Source organism: Fusarium subglutinans, assembly GCF_013396075.1.
Source record: "Fusarium subglutinans strain NRRL 66333 chromosome Unknown NRRL66333_c0000258, whole genome shotgun sequence".
NCBI classification, from domain to species: domain Eukaryota; kingdom Fungi; phylum Ascomycota; class Sordariomycetes; order Hypocreales; family Nectriaceae; genus Fusarium; species Fusarium subglutinans.
This window is the reverse complement of record NW_023502321.1, coordinates 34,311-60,138: the sequence shown is the minus strand read 5'-3', so window position 1 is coordinate 60,138 and position 25,828 is coordinate 34,311. Positions and strand designations below refer to the sequence as shown.

General features: G+C 48.2%; 6 protein-coding genes across 6 annotated transcripts; 1 reads left to right on the top strand and 5 right to left on the bottom strand.

The window, feature by feature from the left end:
- Positions 1-1,407: 1,407 nt before the first annotated feature.
- On the bottom strand, positions 1,408-6,554 carry FSUBG_12261 (uncharacterized protein; the record flags this gene model as incomplete). Its single annotated transcript, XM_036677032.1, has 2 exons — positions 1,408-1,460; positions 1,514-6,554. 2 exons carry the CDS (start codon positions 6,552-6,554, stop codon positions 1,408-1,410), a joined length of 5,094 nt encoding a protein of 1,697 aa, XP_036532277.1.
- A 4,120-nt stretch (positions 6,555-10,674) lies between these two features.
- Positions 10,675-11,088, bottom strand: FSUBG_12260 (uncharacterized protein; the record flags this gene model as incomplete). Its single annotated transcript, XM_036677031.1, has 1 exon — positions 10,675-11,088. The coding sequence occupies one exon, from the start codon at positions 11,086-11,088 to the stop codon at positions 10,675-10,677; it is 414 nt and encodes a 137-aa protein (XP_036532276.1).
- A 1,081-nt stretch (positions 11,089-12,169) lies between these two features.
- FSUBG_12259 (RNA polymerase II transcription factor B subunit 5) lies at positions 12,170-12,517 on the top strand (the record flags this gene model as incomplete). Its single annotated transcript, XM_036677029.1, has 3 exons — positions 12,170-12,188; positions 12,242-12,390; positions 12,470-12,517. 3 exons carry the CDS (start codon positions 12,170-12,172, stop codon positions 12,515-12,517), a joined length of 216 nt encoding a protein of 71 aa, XP_036532275.1.
- Positions 12,518-12,594: 77 nt separating this feature from the next.
- Positions 12,595-13,516, bottom strand: FSUBG_12258 (delta3 5-delta2 4-dienoyl isomerase precursor (ech1); the record flags this gene model as incomplete). Its single annotated transcript, XM_036677028.1, has 2 exons — positions 12,595-13,088; positions 13,153-13,516. The coding sequence occupies 2 exons, from the start codon at positions 13,514-13,516 to the stop codon at positions 12,595-12,597; spliced, it is 858 nt and encodes a 285-aa protein (XP_036532274.1).
- Positions 13,517-14,166: 650 nt separating this feature from the next.
- Positions 14,167-15,614, bottom strand: FSUBG_12257 (1 3-beta-glucanosyltransferase gel1; the record flags this gene model as incomplete). The annotated part of the gene is made up of 3 exons (XM_036677027.1): positions 14,167-14,734; positions 14,782-15,442; positions 15,500-15,614. 3 exons carry the CDS (start codon positions 15,612-15,614, stop codon positions 14,167-14,169), a joined length of 1,344 nt encoding a protein of 447 aa, XP_036532273.1.
- Positions 15,615-20,802: 5,188 nt separating this feature from the next.
- Positions 20,803-23,830, bottom strand: FSUBG_12256 (OSBP-related 7; the record flags this gene model as incomplete). Its single annotated transcript, XM_036677026.1, has 2 exons — positions 20,803-23,647; positions 23,727-23,830. The coding sequence occupies 2 exons, from the start codon at positions 23,828-23,830 to the stop codon at positions 20,803-20,805; spliced, it is 2,949 nt and encodes a 982-aa protein (XP_036532272.1).
- Positions 23,831-25,828: the final 1,998 nt, after the last annotated feature.

Below are 25,828 nucleotides of genomic sequence, written 5' to 3'. Positions count from 1 at the left end.
TTATTTCCTTTAATTAGACTAGGTAGCCTTCCTTATAGCCTTTAGAGGTAACTTAAATGCATATAAAGAGTAGCTTTATAATGTAACTAAAAGGGCATTTACTGTAAAGGGGGTCCTGATATTAATGTAAAGCGTGTCTATAAATAGAGTTAGATAAACGCAGGGTAATGGCAAGGTTCTGTAAAGGTTTAAAGGAATTAGGTTAACTTTTATATAAGTTAGTTAGCAAAAGTTAAATTAACCTAAAGTTAATAATAACTTTATTAATTAAATGTATATACTAAAGTATATAACTAACTAACCTTATATCTAAGAATAAATAAAGTAATATTAGTAAAAAAGCAGTAGTTTAAACTAGGGATAATACTATATAAGTATAAAGGTAACTTATATAAAGGTAATTAAATTTATTATATAATAAGTTAAAAAGGCTTAGTATAAAATCTAATATTTTAATTAGCTAAGGTATAAGCTATAAAAATTAAGGGTTAGGTTAAGATACCTTTAAAGGCGCTGTAGGCCTACTAATTTATAGGGGCTTGCACAGTAAGGTTACAGCGCACAGACTACCGAAGCCTCTAGAAATAGCCCCTACTTATACCTAATACCATAGTAGGTATCATTCTACAAACGTTGATTGGAGAGGCCATTAATTCACTTGCAAAGGCACATAATACATTGTAGTGGTATCCCTCTCTGAATTCATATCGATTGAATTCCTTTCATTCCCAATTACAACCAATATCGGCGGTATGGTATCTATCTCACACTCACAAAGCCTAATACAACAGGAACCCCAACTACCTAACTTGAAAATATGTTCACGCACATCATGCTCATCCACCTGTTCCTGTGCTTGTGCTTGTGTTTGTGCTTGTGATATCCTGTCATAGCATCCATCCTCTCTCCGCTCATAATATCCAATCCGAGTTAAATCATTGATCGCAAATCAAGCCATTGACGTATCGCTCTGCAGTAAGAAAGCCATGTCATGTCGTCGTCAAGAATTGAAGCAAAAGCCCCTGTATGCAAATATGTCCCTTTCCTGCATCCTCTTCTCCTTTTTGTTTTCTTTTTCGGTATTTGTCAACACCTTTCCATCCCCTATTTTCCACCGTTTGCTTGGTTGTTCGGTTGTTTGTTTATTAAGCCCTTCAACTTGCTGCTGTTTCAGCTGGCCACCCCCCCCTTCAATCTAAAGCTGCCTTTCTTTTTCGCGCTAAATAGCAAAGTCGTCCACTTGAAGGCCGTTTCATGTCCATAAAAATTTCATACAACTGACCACCAACCAGAGCCTCCAGAGGGAGAGTCAAGTTTGGTGTCAAATAAAGCAACGTGCTGTATCATTATCTTATAAGATATCGATCAGCATCCCGGTAGTGGACGGTTGCCACGGTTATCCCCTTTCTAAAAGGTCTCCGTGTCATCCGTGTTATGAGATGCAACACTACCGAAAGTATCTACTTTGAAGGTTAGAGACATGGATATTAGATACGGATCAGATGTAACTTACCTCGCTTACGTCGACGAGCTTCATCCTCAGGGCTCTTAGGGGTCATGGCTCGCGGCCCACTAGGTCGACGAGTAGGAACACCCAGAGCAGCATTGAGGTTACGGTTCTCAGGCTTGGGACTGCTTGTGAGGTGGCTCACGTGAGTACCGCTCATAGTAGCATATCCGCTTTCGTCACTAGGGTGAGGGGCAGGGCTACCCTTGGCCAACTTGGAGATGCGGCTACCCCTAGGGGGAGATAGAGCTGAGGGGCTACCAGTGGGCTCGATAGGCTCCTTGGGAGGTCGAGGGGGGCCGGTTGGAGATGTGGTCCAGTAGGCAGGGTCTTGAGGAGCACCTGTCGATGATGCTTGGCTGTATCGGTTGGTGTTTTGAGCCATCTGGTTCAAGCTCGAAACCGAACCACCCCAATCTGCCGACCTAGGTGTCATGGGGACGTTATATTCTTGAGCAGAGAACTCCAGAGCATTGCGGAAGCGCTCTGTCTGGCCCTGTCTAGGTTGAGGGTGTTGTAGGTTCAGTGAGTTTCGGTGAACCTGATACTTGGGTGCATTGCCTGGAGTGTGGTTGATTTCGCGGCGGAGAGGCGCTGGCACGGCGTCACCGGCATTGGGCGCCGACGCGAGCTCTTGCTGAGAAAATCCGGTATGTAGCTGGTCCTCTGCGTAAGGGGCATGACTGTAATCCCCATCGTTGTACTCGCCTAGGCTAGAGCCTGAGCGCGACGGAGGGTAATCATCATACTTGGCTTCCTTCTTGCCTTTGCCAGTGCTGGAGGCTGTCGTTCCAGACCACCTGGAAATCTTGGGGAACCAGCCCGAAAGACCGGACTTGTGCTTTTTCTGCTTCTCCGTTGTGCGAGGAGTGTTCTCATTGCTCATTGGTTGAGTAATACCAGACGGTTGAGGGGGTGTATCAAGAGGAACTGAACTTCCGCGCTGGAAGCCTGATCGCTCTGGTGTCAGCATGTTGGGGTCGCTGCGCTCGCCAGTCGGGCTAGGGTGGGCGTGCTCATATTCATCCTCGTGCTCAGCAACAGTGCTGATGCGGTTATCAGAAAACTTTCTTTCGTTGGCAAGTCGAGATCGGGAGTGGGAGAGCGAGAAGTGACCAGACTGGCTGGGGGTGATTGTCGAGTTGCCTTCAGGCTCATAGCCTCGATCTTGCTCGAAGTGACCCTCAGGCTGCAGGTTGTCGAATGAAGGGCCACGTCCACCACTGGTCGAAACAGGGGGGACGGTGCTCTGTCCCTTGAGCTCGTCAACCTCACCGAGAATCTGCATCAGAATTTCTTCAATACGCTTGAAGTCACTCGTCCCCTTGTTGCTGAGGCCTTGGAAAGCACGCTTGAATAGGTTCTTCTTAGCAGCGGCTTCATTGAAAGTGTCGACCTGGGAGATGCTCTGAACCGATCGGGCCCCAGGGTAGGGGCGAGGGCCATTGATTGCCTTCTGAAGCTTCTCGGTGTTCTCAACACCTGCGAAAATGACATCGTCGCTAGTGTCCTGGACGAGGTTTCTAAGCTCGTTCATAGAAGTTCGCATCTCAAGGGCAGAGTTCATCAGCAGTGCAACGATTTCCGTATCGCGGGCACTGCGCTGAGCATCTCGAACCATAAGATGCTGCATCAGAGCGACAATGTCCTTGTTCTCGATGCGGTCAATTCCTTGCCCAGTGGCTGCATCGTAGAATGGTGACGCCATGCCTTGCGACATGCCACTGAGGTGACGAGCGTCCTTGGGGGCGTAGAAAGGGTCCTGGCTGGCATCATTTGGAGATCCGGGCAGAGACAGCTGAAGAGCCTTGCCCTTGGGCTGGAGATCGGGGGTTCGGTTATTACCATTGGACATATACCCTTCGTCATACTTGGGGCCAAAGCCAGGGCTTCCGGTGTGGTAATGAGCTCCAAAGCCTCGGGCTCCCAAAAGGTTATCATTCAGGGCAGGGTTGGCGACAGGGCTGGTGTCCTCGTATGGGTTGGTGACAAGAGTGTCTCGCTTGCGGTCGTCAGAGGTCCGCTGCCACTCATCTTGGTCCTGGCTGGGTTCACGGCTGTGAGCATTGGCAGCAGCCATTCCAGCGGCAGCGCCCAACGCAGCAGCGCCGGCAACCTGAGCAGCACCAGGTCCGCGACTACTGGCAGCGCTCTCGGCGCGTTGCTCGGCAACATTTCGGGGAGTGGGTGTTGCTCGGCCTTCAGAAGCATCGTCGCGGTATTCGCCATCAAGACGCTCTTGGACAACTGAAGGGTTGGTGTGAACATCGTCATCAATGTAGCCAAATTCAGGCATGGGATTATGAAAGTCGGGGAGACCACTTGCAGTCATCTTGGGTGAGTCATCATAAGAAAGGCGGTCGATGCTGTGAGCAGGAGTGTTACGAGGCTCATGGCCTTCCAAAGTACGCTCCTTGAAGGACTTGTTACGGAAGACGCCAGCGCCTTGGTATTCCTGTGGCTCCTCGGTGGCTGCTTGCTTCTTACCCTGCGCCGCCTTGAGAGCAGCAACGGCGCCAGTCGCAATAGCGACTTCTGACGCCGTGGGTGACCTTGTTCGAGGCACCTTTCGGCCATGCTCATCCAGGTCATACTCGGTGAACTCTTGTGATTTGTTATGAGATCTGGCACTAGGTGTAGCATGCCTCTCGGGTTCTAACTCGCTACCATCTATGTAGTTCTTGTCGGGGCTCGCACCACGGCTGCTATAAGTCCTTGACTGGTCGTCATAAGACAGAGTCGAGTCGCGAGGACCAGGGTAGTCGCTGTAGGAGCCGCTCAACATGGACTGGTCGAGCATCGAGCCTTCAACGAGTGAAGCAACAGCTGATTCGGGCCCCATAGGAGGGTGAACCAGGTTCGGGTTGGCACCAACACCACGGACAGCTTGTCCAGACGCGACCTTGTCCAGCTCGCTGTCATCTGTGTAGGTGGTGTTTCGGTAACCTACACCAGAACTTCGAGGTGACATTTGGTCCATTTCTCGTTCTTGGAGGGAGTTCAGAGAAGGCGTAGACTGGCTATTGCGACGATCCCCAGATCGCTCGTAGTAAGCATCACTTGTAGAATGCATACTCCTTGAGTTGCGAGGGTGATACTCGCTGCCACCCTCAGTGTAGCCAGAAACACTGGGAATAGGGCTGAGGCCTCGAGCACCAGCCTGATAGGGAACATACTTTAATGGAGGAGGGACATCCTGGGTAGCGAAATAGGAGTTATCATATCCACCCTCAGGATAATCGTTGTCAGAGATGTCATCCTCTTCATATTGGCCCTGTCGTTCGAGAGGATGCTTCTGGCCATACTCGTCTGGTTCATACTCTTCCACGTAGTCCTTCTGACCGCGCGGCAGAGCAGTCAAATCACCATGAGATACGTTGGCGTGCTGAGTGGATAATGTTGTCTCGAGATTTGAGGGAGTTGCTGAAGGTGTAGGTGTCGAGGGTCCAGAGACATATCCACCCGGAATGTTCTTAACAGGCGTGATCTCCTCACTAGCCGAATGAGGTCTGTCGGTATCGGCAGATCGGATAGAAGTCCTGGTCATTTCCGATGGGTTAATCTCGCTCATAAGAGGCATGGGTGGCTGAGGAACCACGGAATCGTCGTCGAGCTGATCAGCATGATGGTCACGGCTCAGGCCACGGCTATGAGCAGACTCGGCTCTCCGGCGCCGTCTTTCTCTCGGCTTTCGGTCGCCTTGTGTGCTGTCTGAGAGGAGTGATGAGCCCATACCTGCTGCTGCTGCTGCCTTGAGCATGTCACCACCACTTCGCTTGGGTGTAACATTCTCATTCTCGTATTGGTAGTCATCCTCAATAGAATCATGGCTCACATCAGAGTTAGCTTCGAGGACATGACGAGCCTCTCTATTGCGTCTATCCTTTGGCTCATTCCGTTGACCTGACGACCGCCGGCGGTCGGGGGTTAACTCATCCTTGGATACCGATGTGGCAGACGAAGTAAAGGAATCGCGTCGGCTCTCCCTCTTGCTGGTCTCTCGCTTAAGAGCATTGAGTTCGGGAAGAATCAAGCGGCGGATGGCGTCTTCGACTGTTTCGAGGAGCTTGGGATTGTTGATTGATGATTTAGAGACATCTGAGCGTGAGGAATGTGTTGCGTGCGTGCGATGGCTGGGAGCCAAATGAGAAGCTGAGACATTCGAGTCAAGTCCTGACACATTGGATTCCTGTTGGCTTCTGCTAGAGCGACGGCGATGGGCTTTAATAGGCTCCTCCGTCCTCTCAGAAACGCTGCTAGTCCTGCTCTTTGGCCGACGCTTTCTCTCTACTGTCGACTTTTCCCTCGACGACTTTGATTCTGACACCTTTGACCTGTCTCTGTTTCGACTCTTCCGGTTCTTCAATTCATCTACTGCAGCACCTGCAAGTGCACCGGCGCCAGCTGCTGCAACCATCTCTCGGGTTGCTGATGGACTGTCGCCTTTGGCGTCGCCGTCGAGAAAGCTGTCAGATGGAATAGCGGATATGTCTGAAGCGTTGACGTTGTAGGTCTCCGAAGGGATCAATGGGCTGGCAGGTCGTCGTCGTCGTCCAGTGTGGCTACGATCAATCTCAATGTCAATTGGATTTCTCGAGACGTTGGACTCTTCGGTAGCAGAAGCGTAGGAGCTCATGCTGTTGCCGTCGTCCCCGTCGAAGTACTCAGAATCTCCCAACGGTATCCGTCGAGTCACAGAGGTGTTGCGAGCGCCTTTTGTTTCTGTAACTTGAAGATGGTGATCGGAACGGCCTCTCTTGGATGGTGTAAGGCGGACACGGACACTAGGACGTCGCTCGCCTGTGGAACCAACAGTCGACTTGCCGCCTTCGAAGTACTCGATGAGCAACGAGGTCTGAGATTTGCTAGCCTTGTGTCCACGGGTAGCAATGGTGACGGGTGTTCCGTCTTCAGGAATGGAGTAGGAGGACTTCTCGTCACCGGGATTCACCCCATCCACCGTTGTTGTGAGATCGGTGGGGGTGGTATTAGTCTCGGTTTCGGTAGGGGCGGGAAGTGGAAGAGATTTTCTGGAAGATACACCCATCGTAAATCTGGTGAGGCTCTTAAGTGGAGGTGTTTCGGGGCCCTTTCTTCCCAGGACTGCGATCCGGAACGGATGCAGAGAAACACCGGTGGGAGAGGAGGGGTTGGTTGATTAATGGTTTGATATCAAGACATGCGGAATCAAGGAGTAACGAAGATTGTCTAGCAGGACATGTCAGTACACCCGAGTCCCCAACAGAGGAGAAATAACGGTGTAGGCCGGTTATATGGGGTAATGAATCGCCACCTGCGTTGAAAGCGACTCGCTCGACTCGTGAAGCGGAGAAGGGTAAAGCAACGGTCTAGGGAAAGGAAAGGATGAGAGACTTACAAACAAACGACCCGATTAGAGGAAAGAAAATAACTTTGAACGTATACCAACTACCCAGAGACAGGACAGTCGATAGCGATACCTTAGTACTTACTGGAGTCGACAACCGACACAGCTCGACTCGTCTCTCGACTCGAATTTGACCTGGCCTAAGAAGCCTCAAGGTTCCGTGGGGAATTCGAGAAGGAGAAAGATTTGGGGGAAGGGTTAAGGATGCGACGTGCGGCGTGGTCGATTGTAAAGGATGGTGTGAAGGCTCATGGGATGTGGATCCCGTAAGGTAAGGTCAGGCAGCTCGGCGGGGGGATGCCTGGGGCCTCGGGGGGGCTAAGAAAAAAGAATGGGCCAGCAAAGTTGCCCGCAGCAACCAGACCTAGCAATTAACAAGGAACAGAGAACTGAAAACCGCCAGATGTCAGTGTCAGACGGAGCGGAAGAGAGCCGAAACAGAAAATCAAGAAGGGGTATAAGATATGATCTAAACTGATTGGGGGGGGAAAGCAGCCAGGCATTCAATTTAGGTGCAGTTGTGTCAAGGGGAATCGAGGAGGTTGGGCGAAAGATCTGGAGGTTGGGGAAAACGAATTGAGTTGATGCAGAACGGGCAGGCCGTTTTTCCCCCCTTCCCGCAATATTGATGGGATATGGAGTTATCGGTAATGAACTCACTGCACGCGCTAAAATTTAATAAAGCTTCAATGAGCGAGGTCTAAAATTATCGATGATGTATGGCTTCGTCGTGTATTGAAGAAGATCTTGATGCGAAAAGTTTAGGTAGGCACAGACTTAATAGAGTCAGCATATGGAAGTGGAACCAAGAAGCTTATGATGTTTTAGGTATTGGATTGTCGATTGTGAGTATGGATCTCTCTAACCAAAGATCCAACGCAGTCTCTTCTGTGTATTGCTCTAAACAACACCAAATCTACTTCGTTTGACAACATATATCGGATTGGACTGTCTCGTCTTGTCCTCGAGCTCTGGTCATCACACTCTTCCTAGGTATTGATTGGATCCACCTACTTCAGCGGCTGGGCCCTTGAGATTTTCATTTTCAGGCTAGTGCCTTGGGGTGATGAGTTGTCTCTAGGTAGCACCTCTGCCGAGGCGGGCTGTCCAATAGCGCCGGCCCGCCGGGATGCCACCTAGCTCAACACGCTATGCCCGTGGTTCCTCTGCCAATGGACGATCTTCCAAGGACACGAGGGGAACGAGATATGCACCAAAACGTGCAGGAAACATGCAGAGCAGACAGACATTGGATGTACAGTAGCGAGGCCCGACGAGTTCATCGTAACGCTCCATGTGTGTGATACGTGATTTGCTGTGTGTGATGTGATGACCATCCTCATCCCATCCACTCCTCTTTAGTATCGAATAAGCATCCTCCGTCTCTATCAAAACAGGATAATCCAACTAGCGGTCTCCAAGTTGTTGCGTTGCCAGTTGCCACGCAGAACCAGCCTCCTTGCCTTGCCTCTCTAGGTATGTAGATACTAGTACATACATGCTCTGCTCCAGTATCAAACCACGACAGGCAAACTTTGGGCTTCGTCCTCTGTTACGACAAACCCCCTGTCGTAAGACGATTCATCTTCTGTTTTCCCTTCGAATCAGGTCCCGGCAATCGTCGCGCTCCCAAACAATCCTCTTCCCCAGCCTCTCTTTTCACTTGATCACCCTCGTCAATCACTCAAACCCCTGTCCGCCTATTAATTAATCTTCAGACTTCAGCCGTCCCTCGTTCAGCGCCACGGCCCCAGCTTCGGGCCAGGATGGGAAAGGTGCGGCTGGGCGGCTGTGTCCCTAGAGACGGAAAAGAATCATTCGGGTGAGCCTCATTTATTTGACTAAAATAAGCCAGACCATGAGGGCGAGGCCTGTGATGAGGCTGCATTTGTTGACTCCGCCAACGCTTCTCATAACCTCACAAATTGCCCAAGTCGCTTCGTTAAGAGTTCAAGATACGCGATTTTAGTTGAGCAATCTTATCATAAAGATCACCCGAGTCCCAGTCAGACCTCCTCCACTCAGATCCATGGGCGCACATTTCGCTCTTGTGAGTGGATTGTAGGGCTGAACCACTCACTACGAGGGTCGGACTTGTCTTCAAACTACTAGGTAGGTATTATGAAACACTCTCATTCCTAAGGAATAGCCTAATTACAGTGCCTTGTTCTCTGAACAAAGACAGAGACAAAACCATTATCCGTAGGTTTCAGATATACCACCGGTTCTAAACATAATAGTGCTTTAGAAGCTTCTTAGTCGAATCTAGCGTCCGGCCCTCAACACCATCACCTAATACGGATAGATTTGACATGTTCCTGAAAATCATCTTTGCCACGGCTCAACCTTACTCGTATCTGGCTTTCCATCTTCTCGGGGCATAACCCAACTCAGAACATTCGCTTTGCCGCTCATCTTCAGCCCATTGGCATCTCCAGCCTCCTCCTCCTCCATTATCACACTAAGAAACCACGGCTCCATTTTCTTAATTGGCGCCCCTTATATCCTCTCCAACCACCTCTTTACCTCCCATTGTGGTATCGGCTTATCCTGATCTGTCTGTCATATTTCACTGCAAACATACATTTGTCAAGATGAGGCGAACTAGGCTTTACCAAGCATGACGTGAATCATAAGATCTCGCGAATTCTCTGTGGAACCCCCCGAGCAAAGACCCTTTCACTCATGCGAGACACATCGAAAAGGCATGGGATACCCCTGAAGTTTGGATCCGGGACAACTTTGAATGTTTCCGTATCGTTTGGCTTGCAACAAATGTTCTCAGTTACGAGACTGTTTCAGGCTTTTCCGCCAAAGTTCACAGAGTCCTCAAATGTTTTCAAGAAACACTACCTAGTTACTCCTTGATTTAGCAGCGAGCCAAAGCAAACTGTTAACAAAGCCCAGAGAGAGAACGTAGCCCTTTCGTCGCTCGGTACAACTAGTATTGGCCCAGAGCACTGGCAGTCTATAATTGTAGTCCCCGACTACCTACTGTAGCCATTGCTGCGACCTCATGTGTTGAGGTTAGTTGGTCACCACGACATCCTGCTTCCAGCATGGCAAGACCACAAGGAAAGACCTCTTCGTCCTATCGGCTCTATTGACTCCTGTGGACTGTGATCACAGCATCACTTGTGACACAGTCCTCGATGCATGCAGCCAACCGGGTCTTCTGAGGCCACTCGTGTTACACGCAGGCGACCCATATAGCACCCTGCTTCCGGTGGCTTGTAAGAGGATGACTTTGTCATATAATCTGGAACCCTGAATTGTTAGTCCTTCCACTCGGCTTCTTTGAATTTATTTGGTTCGCGATTCGTGTATCAAGATTCAAGCAGGCTTAAGGTCCGAATTGTTGTGGAGGCCAAGACGATGAAGCTTGTCTATGTGAAGAGAGGGAGAGAGAGAGAGAGAGAGAGAGAGAGAGAGAGAGAAGGTTGGTTCATTGTTCAGCTCAGGTTTTCCACATTCACTTGAGTCTTCGGGAAATCTGTCATTTGTACGACAATCGATGCATAGGGTGGTCTCGCTAATCGGTCAAGCTTGATCGGATATCAACAAACTGAACTCGACTTTATCTCATGAGACGAAAACAAAGAACTGTTCATTTATATGGTAATATCAATCGATACGCAATCTCGTTTTGATTCATTTATTTCCTCGAAGACACACGCTCCCGTCCTCTCAAACGCCAACTCCAGGCAAAAAGGTGGGTATAAAACGGCCCAGGAACGAACATATGGAGGGAAACCATCATCCAATAGCCAAAGTTCAACGATCAACTTCTTCGACCATCCGTCACCACAGCCGGCGCAGGCTCAGCAGGATACTCGGGCGGCCTGTTCCCAGCTTCGAGGTCCCGCAGTTCCCGGGGATCCTGCGTCTCCTTTTTACCATCGTACGGCGGTGGCGCCTGTCCCAGTTCATTGAGCCCTTCTTCAGACCTGGTACCGTTCCATGATGATCGGCGATTTCCCGTTCTTCTTCCACCGCGAAGCCCAGTATATGCAGGAGCTCCGGTGTTCTGGCCGGGCCATTGGTTTCCACGACGGCGGCGACGTCGTCTCACTTGGATGATGGTGGCGGTTAGACCGAGAACTAAGATGACAAAGAGAGGAATGAGAACCCAGGCAAAGGGTTGTGCACCAAATGAGAAGCCGGTATTGTCGTCGTTATTGTCGTTTGTTGCCATCACAATAGTAGACGTGTCGTTATAGCGAATAAGTAAGGTACACGATCAAATGGTATTAATATGTGTTGACTGGACTAGATTATCGTATGTCTTGGATAAGATCTGTCTGTGATGGTTTCTCAAATGGATATGTATACAAAGGACTTCTTATTCTTGTTATTATAGTTTGTGAGACGTCAAGAATCAAGGATCATCAAAATGATAGATTGTCAAGATGTGAGGTCAGAGATTTTGATAGAGTGGTGTCATCTAGTAACTCCAAATCCCGACTCCAAACCTGGGGGGGAGGGCAGCTTTTTGTACTTGTGCACCCCTCGGCTTCTACCTTAACCTTTTGCATTCGTATGTATGCCTCCATTACAGAGCCGCTTAGCCGATCATCCCCCACTGTCAAGGTGACTTCATCATAGTGGCTTAGTAGAGTAGCTTAGATCTGGGTGTATGTAAGGACCGTTGAATGTCGCCGTCCGCCGGTGGAGCCGGGATAAATTGGCCGTCCGTCACCTGTCATGACCATGATATCTATGATGGACACAGCCCAGTCGGACATAACAGATTGAAGAATACCGACAGGTAAACGAGAGAACTTGGTATGAAAAGTCGAGCGCTTAGACTACAGCGTCTCAACACTGCCTTGGACTAGTGGCGTATGAGGACGAGCAATGCCACTTACAACGACTACTAAAGTACACAGTAACACGCTGCAACAGCCATGTTCACACGACACAATACGAAGGCGATGAGGTGAGGTAACATTTGGTGCCCGGGTCCAACTTCCCAGATGATTTAGCTCGGCTTCCTAATTGAATAACTCTGCAAAACCAGGCACAGTATAGGTAGGTAGTTGCGGGCTTTGCCGTTGCGCAGCCGGAGGATGAATAAACATTATTTGGAATGGCATCTGATGATGATTCCATGCAGGTTCTAACGCAACTGGTCCGTGCGCCATGCAAGACTCCCGTGCCACCAAACTCCACCCTTTTTATCGGGGAAGCGTCAACCATAACCTGAACTTAAGCCTCATTATAATCCTTAGAGCATTTTCTAGACCTATTGTTGCGCTTTCGCGAACTGGCCCAAGATGCCTCGTGCAATCAGAGGTTCGCCTCACATTATTTCCTTGTCCCTGAGTATCCGAGCTTACCTATGCTAGGCGTTCTTATCGAGTGCGATCCTTCGATCAAGTCCATCATCGTCAGCATCGACAGTGCTAACCACGACTACATCATTGAAGATCTCGATGATGAACGCGTGGTTGTGAAAGAGACCATGGTCTCAACGCTCAAGCATAAGCTCGAAGAAGTACGTTCAATTTCTAGCATCATCCTTACCCATGCTACTTGCGACTGAAAATGGCTTTGTTTGATTGACACATTCCCAGCGCCTCAAAGAAAACCTTCCTCCTGAAGAAGAATCCGGTTCCGAGTAAGCTTCGAGCATATGCAATCACTCAAATATGTACACAATTCTATACACGAACGGCATGCTTTCCAACACCTAACTAAACTACAACTTCTCAAACCTAGGCTTTGTCTTCTTCAATCCACTCATCAATGCCGACGAAAAGTCCTTGCCTTGCACAGCCGCTGCATTCCATACTTGCGTATACCTCAAGCTCTCAGCAACAGTATGATCCCTGCCGTGGTTGAGCAGCTCCTTCGTTCCTTGTACAGCAACAGGGCTCTTATCAGCAAGTGTGGTTGCTAGAGTCACAGCAGCCTGCACGGCCGCATGTTTACCCTCGTGAACCTGGCTCACAAATCCCACTGATAATGCTTCCTGTGCTGAGAAGTCTCGGGCCGTGAGACAAACGTCCTTAACCCAGGATGTTGAGCCAACAAGCTTGGGCAGGCGTGACAGGGTTCCGATATCAGCGGCCATGCCAATGTCAACTTCCTTGACGGCGAAGCGTGTGTTGGAAGCGCAGATGCGGATGTCAGCGCAGCAGGCAATATCAATAGCCAGGCCAATAGAAATACCATGAAGCACGCAAATGACAGCTGTAAATTTAATCCCACATATAAGTTATCCATCTTAACAAATCGTTGGACGAGTGACACTTACGTTTCTCGCACTTCTCCATAGCGCCAATCGAGTCCTGAAATTCCTCAATGTGGTTTCTCACTATCTTTGCCTTTTTGGCGATATCCGCCTGAGAACCAGAGAGGATTCCATCGCTCGACGCAGACTGCACGTCCAAGCCTGCGGTAAAGGCTCGTTCGCCAGCGCCGCTGACTACAACAGCACGAACGTCTTCGTCGCCGCTGAGCTGCTTGAAGACACGCCCGAACTCAAGCCATAGTTCGTGAGTAAAGGCGTTGAGCTTCTGGGGTCGGTTTATCTCGACATGAGCGACGAAAGGGTTTGGTGAGCTGACAATTATGTTTTTGTAAGATGTGTAAGCGGGAAGATGTGCGGTGGAAGACATTGTGTGGGCTTTTAACTCAATTGCGATTACGCTGAAAAGAGAAGAGTAAGAATGGTATTGTAAGAAGAGTACTTATAAGAGATGAAAGAATCTCGGGCTAAACTGTCCCATGGGGTAGCTTGATCTTGGCTGCGACACAGCCCATGCCAGAGGTGGGCTACTGATGGAGATGCCGAGGTTCCCACCAAATCTAGCCCAGGCTCCACGGCTAACTCCAACTCACGTGCGACACGATTGACCGTTGCATAAGGTACCTCAAGTATCCATGAATAGGTACTAGGTAAGTAGTTAACAAAGTATAGTACACATCGAGACAACGGATATTCGTATCGAGTTTAATGAAAGTCTATTCAACGTGCTTCGGCACTAAATCCTTTTAACTGAAACGACAAAGGCGATAACCGCCCAGATAGCATTATAATCATTTCCGGGTCGTCTACCCTGCCTGGGCTAGACGCCAATGCTCCTGTTGGAAAAAATACGAACCCGGCGTGCCCAGTGCAGCGCGCGCAACTAAGTAATCAAGCGCTCTTCCCCTACATCTTGTGCCTATCATGAGAACCAAGAGGGGGGCCTAAATCATAACTCTGACCACAAGGCAATCCCCACACTAACAAGGAAAACAAATAAAGAGACGGCACGTCTGTCATCTACAGCAAAAGGGTTCCGACGAGGGTGAAGAGAGTGGCGGCAGCGGAGACGTACAGGGCACCGAAGCCAAGGCTAGCAGCGCCGCTGTCATCATCATCACCAGAGGCAGAGGCCGAGCCTGTGGATGTGGAAGAGCCCATGGCAACACTGGCAGTGGCGGTACCGCTGTCAGTGTCGGATTGGGATCCCTTGCCGTCGATGCCAGGGCCCTTGCCAGCACCGTCCTTCATGTACTTCTCAGCCTCGGAGGGCATCTCAGGGAGGTAGCTGGGGTCAACCTGCCAGACAGACTCGGAGGTAGGGCAAGGAACGCCATGGGAGGTCTTGGCAGCACCGCCAGTGCCGGTGGGCATGGGGTACTTGGAGAGAGCAGACTTGAAGAGATCGAATTCCTTTTCGGTTGAGACCTTGCCATTCTTGATTGTGACGATACCGTAGTCGTTGTCCTCGAGAGAGTACTCATACATAAGGCCACCGGAGTAGACGGAGGACATCTGGCTGTCCATCATGGGCTCAAGCTCCTCGAACTTACGAGGGCGGTTCTCAATGCAACCGTACTCGGACAGGCTAGTGCAAGGTTAGGAGAGGCCAACATGAGTGATAAATTGACTTACAAAATGGGGATACCGTAGTTGGTAAAGTTCTTGACCTTGACGTCCCAGCCAGAGGTCTTGAAGTCGCTGTTGCACCAGGAGTAATCGTTGAAAGCGAAGAAGTCAGATCGAACCTCCTCAGAACCACAGTTCATGTAGTGAGCGGTTTGCATGCGGTTGGAGGCAACATCGGCAGCAGAGTAGCCGACAGGAACCTGGCGGAGCTTGCGGGCCTTGAGGTAGTTTCGCATATCACGAGTGATGGCCTTGACGTAAGGAGCAGACTTGTCGGTATCCTTCTCGTCATTCATGACCTCATTTCCGGAGAAGAAAGCGAGTGTGTTGTCGTACTTGGCGAACATCTCGACGGTGGCGAAAACGCTCTGGATATAAGCGGCATTGTAAGAAGGACCAGGCTTGGCACGGTTGATGGAGTACTTGGGGTTGTTGACATCGAGAACGAGGTAGATGCCAGCGGCGTCGAGCGCACTCATGCACTCGTCGTGATCGGCCTTGTTGTCGACAGCGTAAACGCGAATAACGTTGACGCCGAGCTCCTTAAAGTACTTGATATCACGCTTGCAGACATCGGGATCGGCGAGAGGATCCTCGTTAGCAGAGGCACCACCGGGTTGGTAGTCGATACCTCGAAGGTAAAATCGGTCATTGCCACTCCAGAAAGCTAATTGATCGTCAACATTGACTGCAGATCCAACTCTTGAGGCCATTGACTACTAACCATTGCCAGAAACCGAGACGGCGGGGAGAGAAGCGCGCTTGCTGGGAGGCTCCTTGAGGGTAGGGGTAGCCGAAGCGACAGCCGCCAAGGCGGAGAGGAAAGCAACGGTCTTCATTTTAGGTTGGTTGTTCGAACGGTATGACGGCAGATTAATACGGTTCAAGAATTGTCGTCAAGAGACGATATCGAGGGTGGGAAATGATCGAAATGAGTGGATCGGGTGAGGAAGCAGAATTACAGTCCAAGTAGAAGAAAACCAACAACGAGGGAGTTGGGAGGTGGGAACGAAAGAAGAGAGAAGATCACGACCGGAGAGAAAACGACAGAAAGGCGTTAACCGGTGGAAAGGGTAGTTGAAGGAATTAAAAAATCAATGGAGGGAGGAAGAAGAAGAGAGGAAAAGAGAGCGTGATACGGAGGTTGGAATGGGGGTTTAAAATAGTAAGGTAAGGTACCTTACCTAGTAGGCACTGGAGGTGGGAAGATGGGATGGATGCCCCTCCACCTACCTCACTGGGGTGTGGTACAACAGGTACAAAGTTACAAGTCGGGGCCAACTCGAATCGACAATCACAGAATGACACAACGGGATAGGATAGAACGCACGGAGTAGATACTGTACATACATACTAGCGGTGGCATCAAGGGATATGTACTGGATTGGATGGCAAGTGATTGATCCCTGGACTAAGCTGGTACTGTAGGTTAGTAGCTTGGAGCACTCGGCATTATCTTGGTACCTACCAATCTACTAGGTAAGGGAGGGACGGACGGGGTGTCTGGATTGAGTGAGTGTTTTACGGTACCAATTGAGGCATTGGACGAACGATGCAGACTCTTCCGCTCCCAGGTTAAGAATGGAAACTGAGGTGGTCAGTCCAAGCGTTTAACGCCGGCCACTGTGGGCATTTCTTCCTTGAAGGCCTGGATGGGCTTCCGTCGAATCCAAGGGGAAAAAGCCATGGATTGGGGATTAAGCGTGGGGCGCGTCTAGTCCAGTAATTTCAGTTTCCACAAATTCATGCTGGCACATCTACCACCTAATCTCGAAGGGCTAATAAGAGAGCATGATTGATGATGGGTTGACGATCAATACAATGAATGCTCTTGTATGTAGCTCAGTGCTGTGAAACCATCTCGTCGGATGAAACGAGTGTGTTTGAATTGCCATCCACCGGCATCTGCACTATCTCACATTGTGTCTTGTTGTGCTTCTATCAGTACCTACCTACACTTGGATGCCAAAAGTCAGTTACATACGTAAGGTACACAAATCAATGGGCCGTATCACTGAAGGATTAGTTAGCACCTACCTAGGTAGACTCTGCCGGTGGTGTGAAGTCTGCTGATGTGTTGTCCCTTGCCACTTGGTGAAGAACAGACTGTTGTAACATCCGTAAACAAGGCGGTTATCAGTTGGTCATGAGGATGTTTACTTGTCACTACACAGTATAAAGAGGATCGACATAAACAAACATTTTTAACCATCTTGCCCTCTACTAACATATTTCACCACCACCCCGTACACCCCCCGACCCCGCACACCTCAACACTATCAACGCGTCATTAATATTAGCTACTTTATTTACTTCTATAAAATTTAAATTAAATCCTTTTTTTTTCTATTAATAGAAATAAATTTACAAGTATTAGATTATAAATATAGAATAGCATTAGCCATTAAGGACTAAAAATTAATAGGATTGTAACCTTTGGCGCGAAAATATTTAATTAAGCTATTAACTTTAAAGGATCGTTACGCTGGAGCCTAAGACATTAGAAATGGCATATTAGAAAGACTTATTGCTAATGGTTATATAGGAGGAAGACCTTATGAACTATATTATTAAAAGAGAATGTAGTTTTTAGCCGCTAATAAAGCAGAAAATATATAACTTTGTATAAGCTTTAGCAATAGTTAATAGGGACGTCTTATATCTTAGTAAGAACTAGGTTAATAGATTTATATTATGCTATAAGATAATAGAAATAAAGCTATTAAGAGTTATAGATACTGTAAGGAAGCGTTATGTTATAAAGGAGACGCTTATAGAGTACTATAACGGTCTTACCTATATTATTAAGTCTAAAAAGATCCTATAGTCTAATTTATATAACGTTAATAAGACTAGGGTCTAACTAGGGGAAACTAATAGCAGGACTGTAGTCAGGACCGTTATAACTTCTAGTTTAGAGTATATTAAGTTAGACAATTTGACCTAAAGCTCGGTTTTAGAGTCTATATTAGCAGACGGTTAGCGTCTGACCTTAACTGTTATTTTTACTAGTAAAAACCTCTAAGGATAGTAGTTTCTAAGCATTTTCCCTAATTAGAAATATACTATAAGTCCTTTGGGTTAGTCTAATGCTAATATTTTCCTTAAATGGTTTATAGAGGTATTTATACCTAAGACTATGTTATTAGACCTGTCTTAATAAAGACTTCTAGTCCTGGACTAGTATAAGTTATATATAATAGTAAAACTAATAAAAAAGGCTTAGTTAAATAAGATTTGGCTCTCTTAGTTACCCTTATATTCTTTATATATTACATAGCTGCTTAATATTACTATATTTAGGCTATTAAAATAGTACTATTACTAGTTAACTTAATTTTAGGCCTTGTATAAAGCGACGTTACTATATTAGTAATAACTATTCCTAAAAGCTTATAAAGAGGCTTCTTGGAAAGCCCTAACTTAGAGGAACATTTTAAGTAGCTTCTTGGCTACTGGTCTCTTTCTAATTGATATTAAGAAGGCTTTAAAGTTATTAAAGCCTAAGGAGAAGAAATGCTGGTTATTTAAGGGGCCTATAATACTAAGAAAGCGGCAGGTAGTTAAGGAGACCTTATAGGGAACGCCTTAAGGAAGTTAAGATATTAAAAAACAGCTTTAAGAGGCTTAAAAAAATAGAATTCCCTTAATCTGTAACTTTAATTATATTATAAGGAAGGCAATAAAGTCTATTAACTAAAAGAATAGTTAAATATAACGCCTAGAAGAGGAAAAAGCTATACTTAAAGCATTAATAGCAGTAAAAGCCCCTATAGGCTAAGTCTCTGTTTAATTTAACCTAAACTAAGCTTTTCCTGCAATTAAATAGATTATTATAGCATAAGATTAAGCCAAGAAGAATGCATTATGTTAGGTTAAAGAAAATATATAAAAACTACGTAGAAAAAAGCCGCTAAAAATACTAATAGTAGAGAGGACGTTCTTTAATTAGTATTTAAAATCTTAGAATAATTAAATAAATACTTATTGCTGTGTAATTAATTAAAGTTATCTACAGATTACGTTGTAAGGTTATCACAGGTGTGCGGGGTCGGGGGGTGTACGGGGTGGTGGTGAAATATGTTAGCTTCCAAACTCTTCTCGTTATCCGTATTTTGGCTAGTGTTGTCCATGGTGCTGCATCACTCGTATACATTCATCTCACTTGTGTCAACAAACACCTCAACGTCTAACTACCTATGGATGACAAGAAACTCTCAAGAGTGCTCAGCCACATACCAAGAGTCCAGCAACTCAAGCTTTCCGTTTCTAAGACAGGTTCAAGGCCTATAGGACATTGACATCACTTGCTGTCCTCTCTTTTTCGTTTCTTGGCCTGAATTTCGCTCAACGCTGAAATGCAATCGACCCACCAAAGTCGTCGTAATGCATTTTAAGCTATCGGCACACGCCTCCCCTTGCTCATGCATGACACTCCCTTTCGGCTGGAGCAAGCGCCTCCTGATCAGCGATTGGCGCGCCGCTGAAACTCGTCTCGTAACCCCTTGAGGCTCCTTTTTAAACGGCTCCAGCTGGTGGCACAGTCCCTCTGTCGCCTTGTTCATCATGATGCTTGGTGAAAGCTGGTCTGGGGTTGGCATTAAATGTCTGAGTAGGTACCTACCTCACCTTTGGTGAATCGAAGAGTTCTTTTTTGGTATAATGCTTCGGTCGCAGGTTTGGTTATCAAGATCCAGAATCAAGACCTTCGTCTCATAAGCAAGGTATTCAGGTACCTTAAGCTTAAAAGAACCTTCTGAATTCTTTCATCCATCTCACCTGCAGATTCAATATGATCGGCAGGGGTCATTCTGCCACTCCCGTGCCGCTAAACTTCAGTGGATCCCGGGCTCTCACGTTCATGGGCCATACCGTATTATCCCATTGAAGAACAAGAATAGAAATTTGAACTTGTCGTATGGCTTAACTAGGCAGTACTTAGCTTACTAAAATACTGCTACTGGTTATCAAGCACTCACTATTGTTTAGACTGTTTCCGTGTATTGTATCAAGATACAGGCAGATACCGTATATCTTGAGTCTTAACATATCTTCATCCCAGGTACTACATGACTGCTAAGACTGGATCCATATGACGATGAATGGCACTTGACATGGATTTTGCTTGGTTTTATCTCCTAGACCCGTCAAATCAACCGAGGCCAAGGCCAAATTTCAATCGTCACGTCGATCACCCTGCACTGCCTCATCGCAAGCTCGTCTCTGAAGACTCTGATCCCTCATCCCTCTCAACCACTCGCCTCAGCACTCTCACCGCAACGCCAATATCACATCTCGCCTGCTGCATAATTAAACTCAGGATCTGGGCGCTCAGCCAAGAATGACCCTCGTGTGAAACACTGTGGTTCTTCACAATACCAGAGGCCCTCTTTTCATCTGGTAACCTCACCTGGGGTGCGTCACATCCCCTGCCAGTACATGCTCCAAATGGCGGGTCACCACTCTATCTCAGAGCCAAGAAAATGCTTGGCTTTGTTTAACTGCAATAGGAGGTTCCAAGTGACACTTTGGGTAAGGGAGCCAAGAAAACGTGAGACCTCAACCCCAAGTGACGGAAATATTAGCCTAGTTTAGTGTATATTAGTAGGCTCTTCAACCAGTTAATTTTGTCACCTTAACTTAATGTCAGAGGCTTTATTACCCCCATGGTTTGGATACCCTGGCCTGCAAGAGGAAGACTGTATGATCATCATTTGGATTCCCAACTCATCCTACATAAGGTACCTAAAATTGACTCCAAGTCTCAGCACGTCCGACTTAAGTTTGGCCAGCATTACCCCATAAGCTAACGTCAGAACACAGGTGATGGTCTACTCCGTAGTCAGCCTTCTATTGCACACATTCTATCTTATCTTAAACACATCGGGTCACATCAGCGACCTGTCATCCTAGTCAACATTCTTGGCTACATAACTCCGTAAGAACTCTACAGAAACAATCAATCGACTAAGGAGGGGTATCAAAAACTGAATCCAACGGTTATGTCTATTTAGCTTTCATCAATCATCACGTAATCTTAAAGAGGTCCTCAACCCCTTGCCAGCTTCCCTTCGCGCGCTCCTCCCAGTAACTATCCTTTCCTGTCTTGAGCTTCCATACTTCCTCTCCCTCTGGAGCGTTCTCGACCTTCACGAACCATCGAGGCTTGTATGTCTCACCCCGCTCTTCGAGCTCTCGGCGTCGACCGCGCTGAGCTTCCTCCAGCTTCTGTTTCAGGTCCTCAGCATCATCGACTGCGCCTTGTTCGTATGCACGCTGATCAGGTCGCAGGCGACAATCCGTAGGAGGCAGTTTGCCCTTCTCGATCTCTGTAATTTCGTTCAAGCTGGCAGCAAAAGTTGTAAGGCCGAATGTCTGGGCGGCATTTTCCACCAGTGGTCCAACACGCCAAATTTCCTGGCCGCCGCCTTTGCCTGTTGTCTTCAAGCTATTGGTCCATGTACCTACCAAGCCGCTGCCTGTGTTTACTCCTTCGGGGTTGAAAATTTCCACACTGACATCCTCAACACGTCCACCCCACATGCCCTTGCTCTTGAACTCAACAGCAGCCTTGTGACATGTACTGTCATTGACGACATGCATTGTGCCTACAGGCTCGACGTACTTTTCGCCCATGACCACGTTACGCAAGAACATAGTAGCAATATTCCATGAATATCGCTCTTCGGAGCCATTTGATAGACGTAGCACAATTCGAACACGGCCGTCTGTCGTGATTTCAGCGCTCTTACCCCAAAACTTCTGACCGGGGGCTGGTGATTGGGAGAACGACCAGTTGGCTGAGTCTGCTTGCATGGCGAGGAGAAGAGGTCGATGTTGGACCTTCTCGACTAAGAGTCTGAAACCTCCGGGCACCTCCTTTTCGCTTCGAACCAGTTCAAAGGTTTCGCCCAGTAAGGGTGTGAAAGGCTTCCGGATAGCACGCTCTTTGGCTCGACCACTGCTGAATTGCGAGACTGCAAACGCTGCGACGAATAAGAGTCTGTCTGTAGGAGAAGATTGCTTTGCAGCTTGGTTTAGTAACTGTGCGTATTCCAACTGCTCAGCCACCTTTTGGCACATAGATGACGGTTCGTTCGAGGTAACGGGCATACTGATGGTACTAAAATCCTTGCCGACATTTTTCCTGAAGAACGCGATTAAACTCGGTGCGGCCGCAGCTGCAGGCGGTATGGTTGATCTCCTGGCAACGGCTTGCTCAATAGGCAACGGTGTAAGGCTCTTTGGTTTCGTGGGGAAAAGATGAGACGCATCGTCCAGGTTTGCTGTGTCATTCTCTCCTATAGAAGATACAGACGAATTGTCTCGGAATGAATCTTCCTCCTCGTCTTCTGCCTCTTCTGATCGTGAAGCTTCGTCTTCGCTGCCATCGATTTTAAGGACGGCTGAGTTGGCATCTTCGGCATCAAAGAACTCGTCTGCCGTCGAGACAGTGTCTATACTCTTCCTTGACACGCCACCTGCGGACAAGGGCACTGGCATGCGACGGCGCTTACTATTGTTGATAAGTGTGGTGAACTCGGAGACAACCGAGTCAAGGTCCGTCAGAAGTGATTGACAATGATCCTGCAGCGAGTTCTCCTCTCTAACAAGCCCCTTAGATTGTCTCCTTGAGTGATTTGGCATATTGGCAGAGATGGTTGTAGTGACACCACCTGGTGCTGGTACTGCCATAGCTGTTGGCGCTCCCAGTGTGGCAGGGGATATCGCAGGGGTGTTTGATTTTCTCCTCCAGAAGGAGCGCCTCTGTTCGGGAGGGGGTGTGAAGTACGTGTCGTTCTCGTCGATAGCACTAGTTGCGGCTCCAGGTGAAAGATATTGAGGACTGGTTACTGGTGGCGGTTTTGCTTGGGCTGTGACCTCACGGGTCAGGCGTCGAAGTGCATCGCGTGTACCAACCACGCGGCTAACCAGGGATTCGACCTGCTCCCATTCCCTGTCTTCTTGAGGAGAGGACTGATGAATAGGCTGAAGCTGGCGTGTATTGATCTTCAAGTGATCATTCTTGGGGAGATCCAGCGTCTCCAAGCCCCTTGCAACGCGACTCGCCTTTTCGAGCGCATGTGCCCAGTCTTGGAATTCCTTATCGTTCGGGGCTCTCAAATGCCAGACTTCAGCGCCTGAATCGATGCTAATCTCTCTTCGTCGCTCATCTGCAGCGATGGCGGCTAAGCTTAGGGGAATAGCGCCTCGAAGCGCAGAAGATTTAGGGTTATAGTAGTACGACAGAGTGCATGTCGAGTAGTCAAGTGAGAAGAATCTGCGAGCATAGCCTTGTCCCTTCTTGCGACGCCTCTTGTGGAGAACACCTACATGGTAATTGCCTGAGCCAACCTCGCTACGAGCAGAAACGGAGTTCGCGTTTGCTACGGCGTTGTGACTGTGAAGACTGTCTAATGAAGCAGAGGTAACCCCGTCAAGTTTAGGGCTACTGTGCCGCCCGAGACTCGTTTGGCTGGCTCCAGCTTTCGGTGCTTGAAGGTTAGGCAGATGTGATGAAGTCTGCGGAGGTGCTCCCGTAGGATATGTCATTACCACGAAAGTCGCCGTCTTGGATGTCTGTTTCGAGAACGTGTTATCGAACACGAGGCCGTACATTCCGCTCTGACCATGATTGACCTCGTACGTGCCGATGGACACCTTATCCGCCTCGCATTTACCAATCCATTTGATGGGTATAAATCCTTTGCTTTTTAGCAGCTCTTGTGCGTTTATATCTTTCTTCGAGACGCGAGCAGACTTTCCGTCCGAGGTACCACCAGACTCTTCAGTTCCATTATTCAGGTCTTCGGCTGTGGAGGATGCAAAAGTGGTGGCACCGCTACCAGGATGTTTGACAATGCCAAAATTGCTGGAGTCATATTAGTACACAGCTTCATTCATGGGCCTGGGAAGGCTCGCGCCAAGCGGCATAAGATGGAGGTGCGTACATGGACTTCTTGTGAGGTTGTACGCTCCACGATAGTGTATTCCCTTCATCGACTTTGACCCAGCGAACAATATACGACTGGTTCCGTGTTAGCCAGAAGTTCATGTCGATTCTTCGTATGGTGCCTGGCGCGCAGCATCTGTAATGCAGGGAAAAGCTAGTAACATGCCTTGCTGTGAACTTCAAGCTGTTCAATGCCCGCCATTTTGTATGGTACTCTAGCAGCAACCAAAGATTTCGCGTCTGTGGAGGTTTCGAATATCGGGAAGCTCGGTGGAGGAATTCGTGGTGGAGTTGAGGGCCTTTAACGATTGACCATGCCAGCTCGATCTATATTCAGCTAAGGTTTTTCGGAGGACCGGAAACTGCGGATTGGGGGATGGCTCTTGTTGTTGACGAAGACAGGTTTCGACAGTCGAAGAGAGAAGTTGTGTGTGCAGGGGATGAAAGTGGCTGGCAAGTCCTCCTTATGTCTGACTGTTCTGCATACGTAGAAGCCAAGAGATTTGCCTCGAGTCCCAGAGGAGTGAAGGAGTATCCGTCCGCCGTATACGTGCGCTATACGTGGACAACTTGAGCACGTACGCACAAGGCAGCTACCCAGCGACTAAGCTAGTGTTTGTTGTGTAGTCGAGCCGTGGGCTCTGTATTGGGCCGAACAGGGGCCTTGGTGGAGGGGCAGTATACGGATAGCGAGGTTTCGCCTTACTGCTGACGTTGGAAACGGGGATTCTGCAGTTTGTACAGCCACCACAGCCACTAGGAGCCACAAATCCAGTCCTTTTCTGGAAAGTCTTTGGTGACAGGGACGAAACTGTTGCGAGGATGCTGTTCGTTTCAAGTGAACAATTCAAGGGTTGCAGTGGTTGGGAGGACAGGGAGGGCGGAGGTTGGGGATAAAAGCCCTGGCATAGGTAAGGGTGATGAAGGTGGCTGGAGGGCGGAAGAGGCTACAGGATCTTCATGGGAGTGGATGATTGATGATTAGATATCACAGAAGGTGTCAGGAATGTAGAAGCTTGCAGAGGTGGAATTTGATTATATACGAAAACCAACAAAGAGGACTCGCGATTACTATGTTAAGGTTCCTTGCCTCGGTAGGTTTGGTATGCGAGCGCAGCAAAGTGCTAGTTATTGCACGGTATGATATGACGTTGCATTCCACTTTATTCCGAGGCATAGGGGTTACATCATTTCGGATCTGGGACTGAGCTGTAACTTGTGATGTTGTTAATATGTATACCACCTAATTACATACTGCTGTATCGTGATACACGTGCCACCGCTTGGCTTTACAGCTCCAAGGTCTATGGGAATCCGATCTCTTGCACACTGCATTCTACACCGATGTTCCATTGTCCAATGTCTCGGGTGGAAGCTCACTGTCGACTAGGATGATCCTCATAAATAGCTTCCCGGCCCTGGAGACTGGTCATTACCCCACGGGCAATTCTCATTCCGGGCCTTGCCGGTCAATCCGAGCTACCGTGGACTGACAGATGCTATTTCCGGCACGTTTATGGAGTAGTCTTTGTACATACATATGTGTGTCTGCTCGTTGAATATGGTAAGGCTACCCGGAAGCCGAGCATGTGACTGAGGTAGGTAGGTAATCAAGCACACCTCAACCTTCGGGACACCTAACGGACGAAACTGTATTCGACATTTTTTTTATCGCAAATAAACTAAAATACCTAACGGTTGGTGACCTTGTGCTAATTCGTAGTTTTGGTGAGTCCGTAAGGCATCTTGTGGACCTTGACGTGAGACCTGTCGGCAGACCTTGTTTCTGTCAAAGGCTTCTGTCACAGGAACATTTCAGTATTGATTCTTCAATGCTCCGCGAGCTACATACGAGGGTCTAAAAACACATGATCAACGATGTTTGGCAACTAACCACAGGTTCACATAGAGTCACAGACTAGACGTGGCACGTATTAGTGGTGTCTCCCTTCCAATCGGGGCTTCATAATGAGGTTTGGTTGTATAAACAACCGCCTCCCAATGACAGTCAGTGTAAGACAAGGAAATAGTGCAAGCACTGTCTACGAGGTATGTATAGGTATGCAGGCATCGGCATTTTCACCCTATCAGCTCAATTCG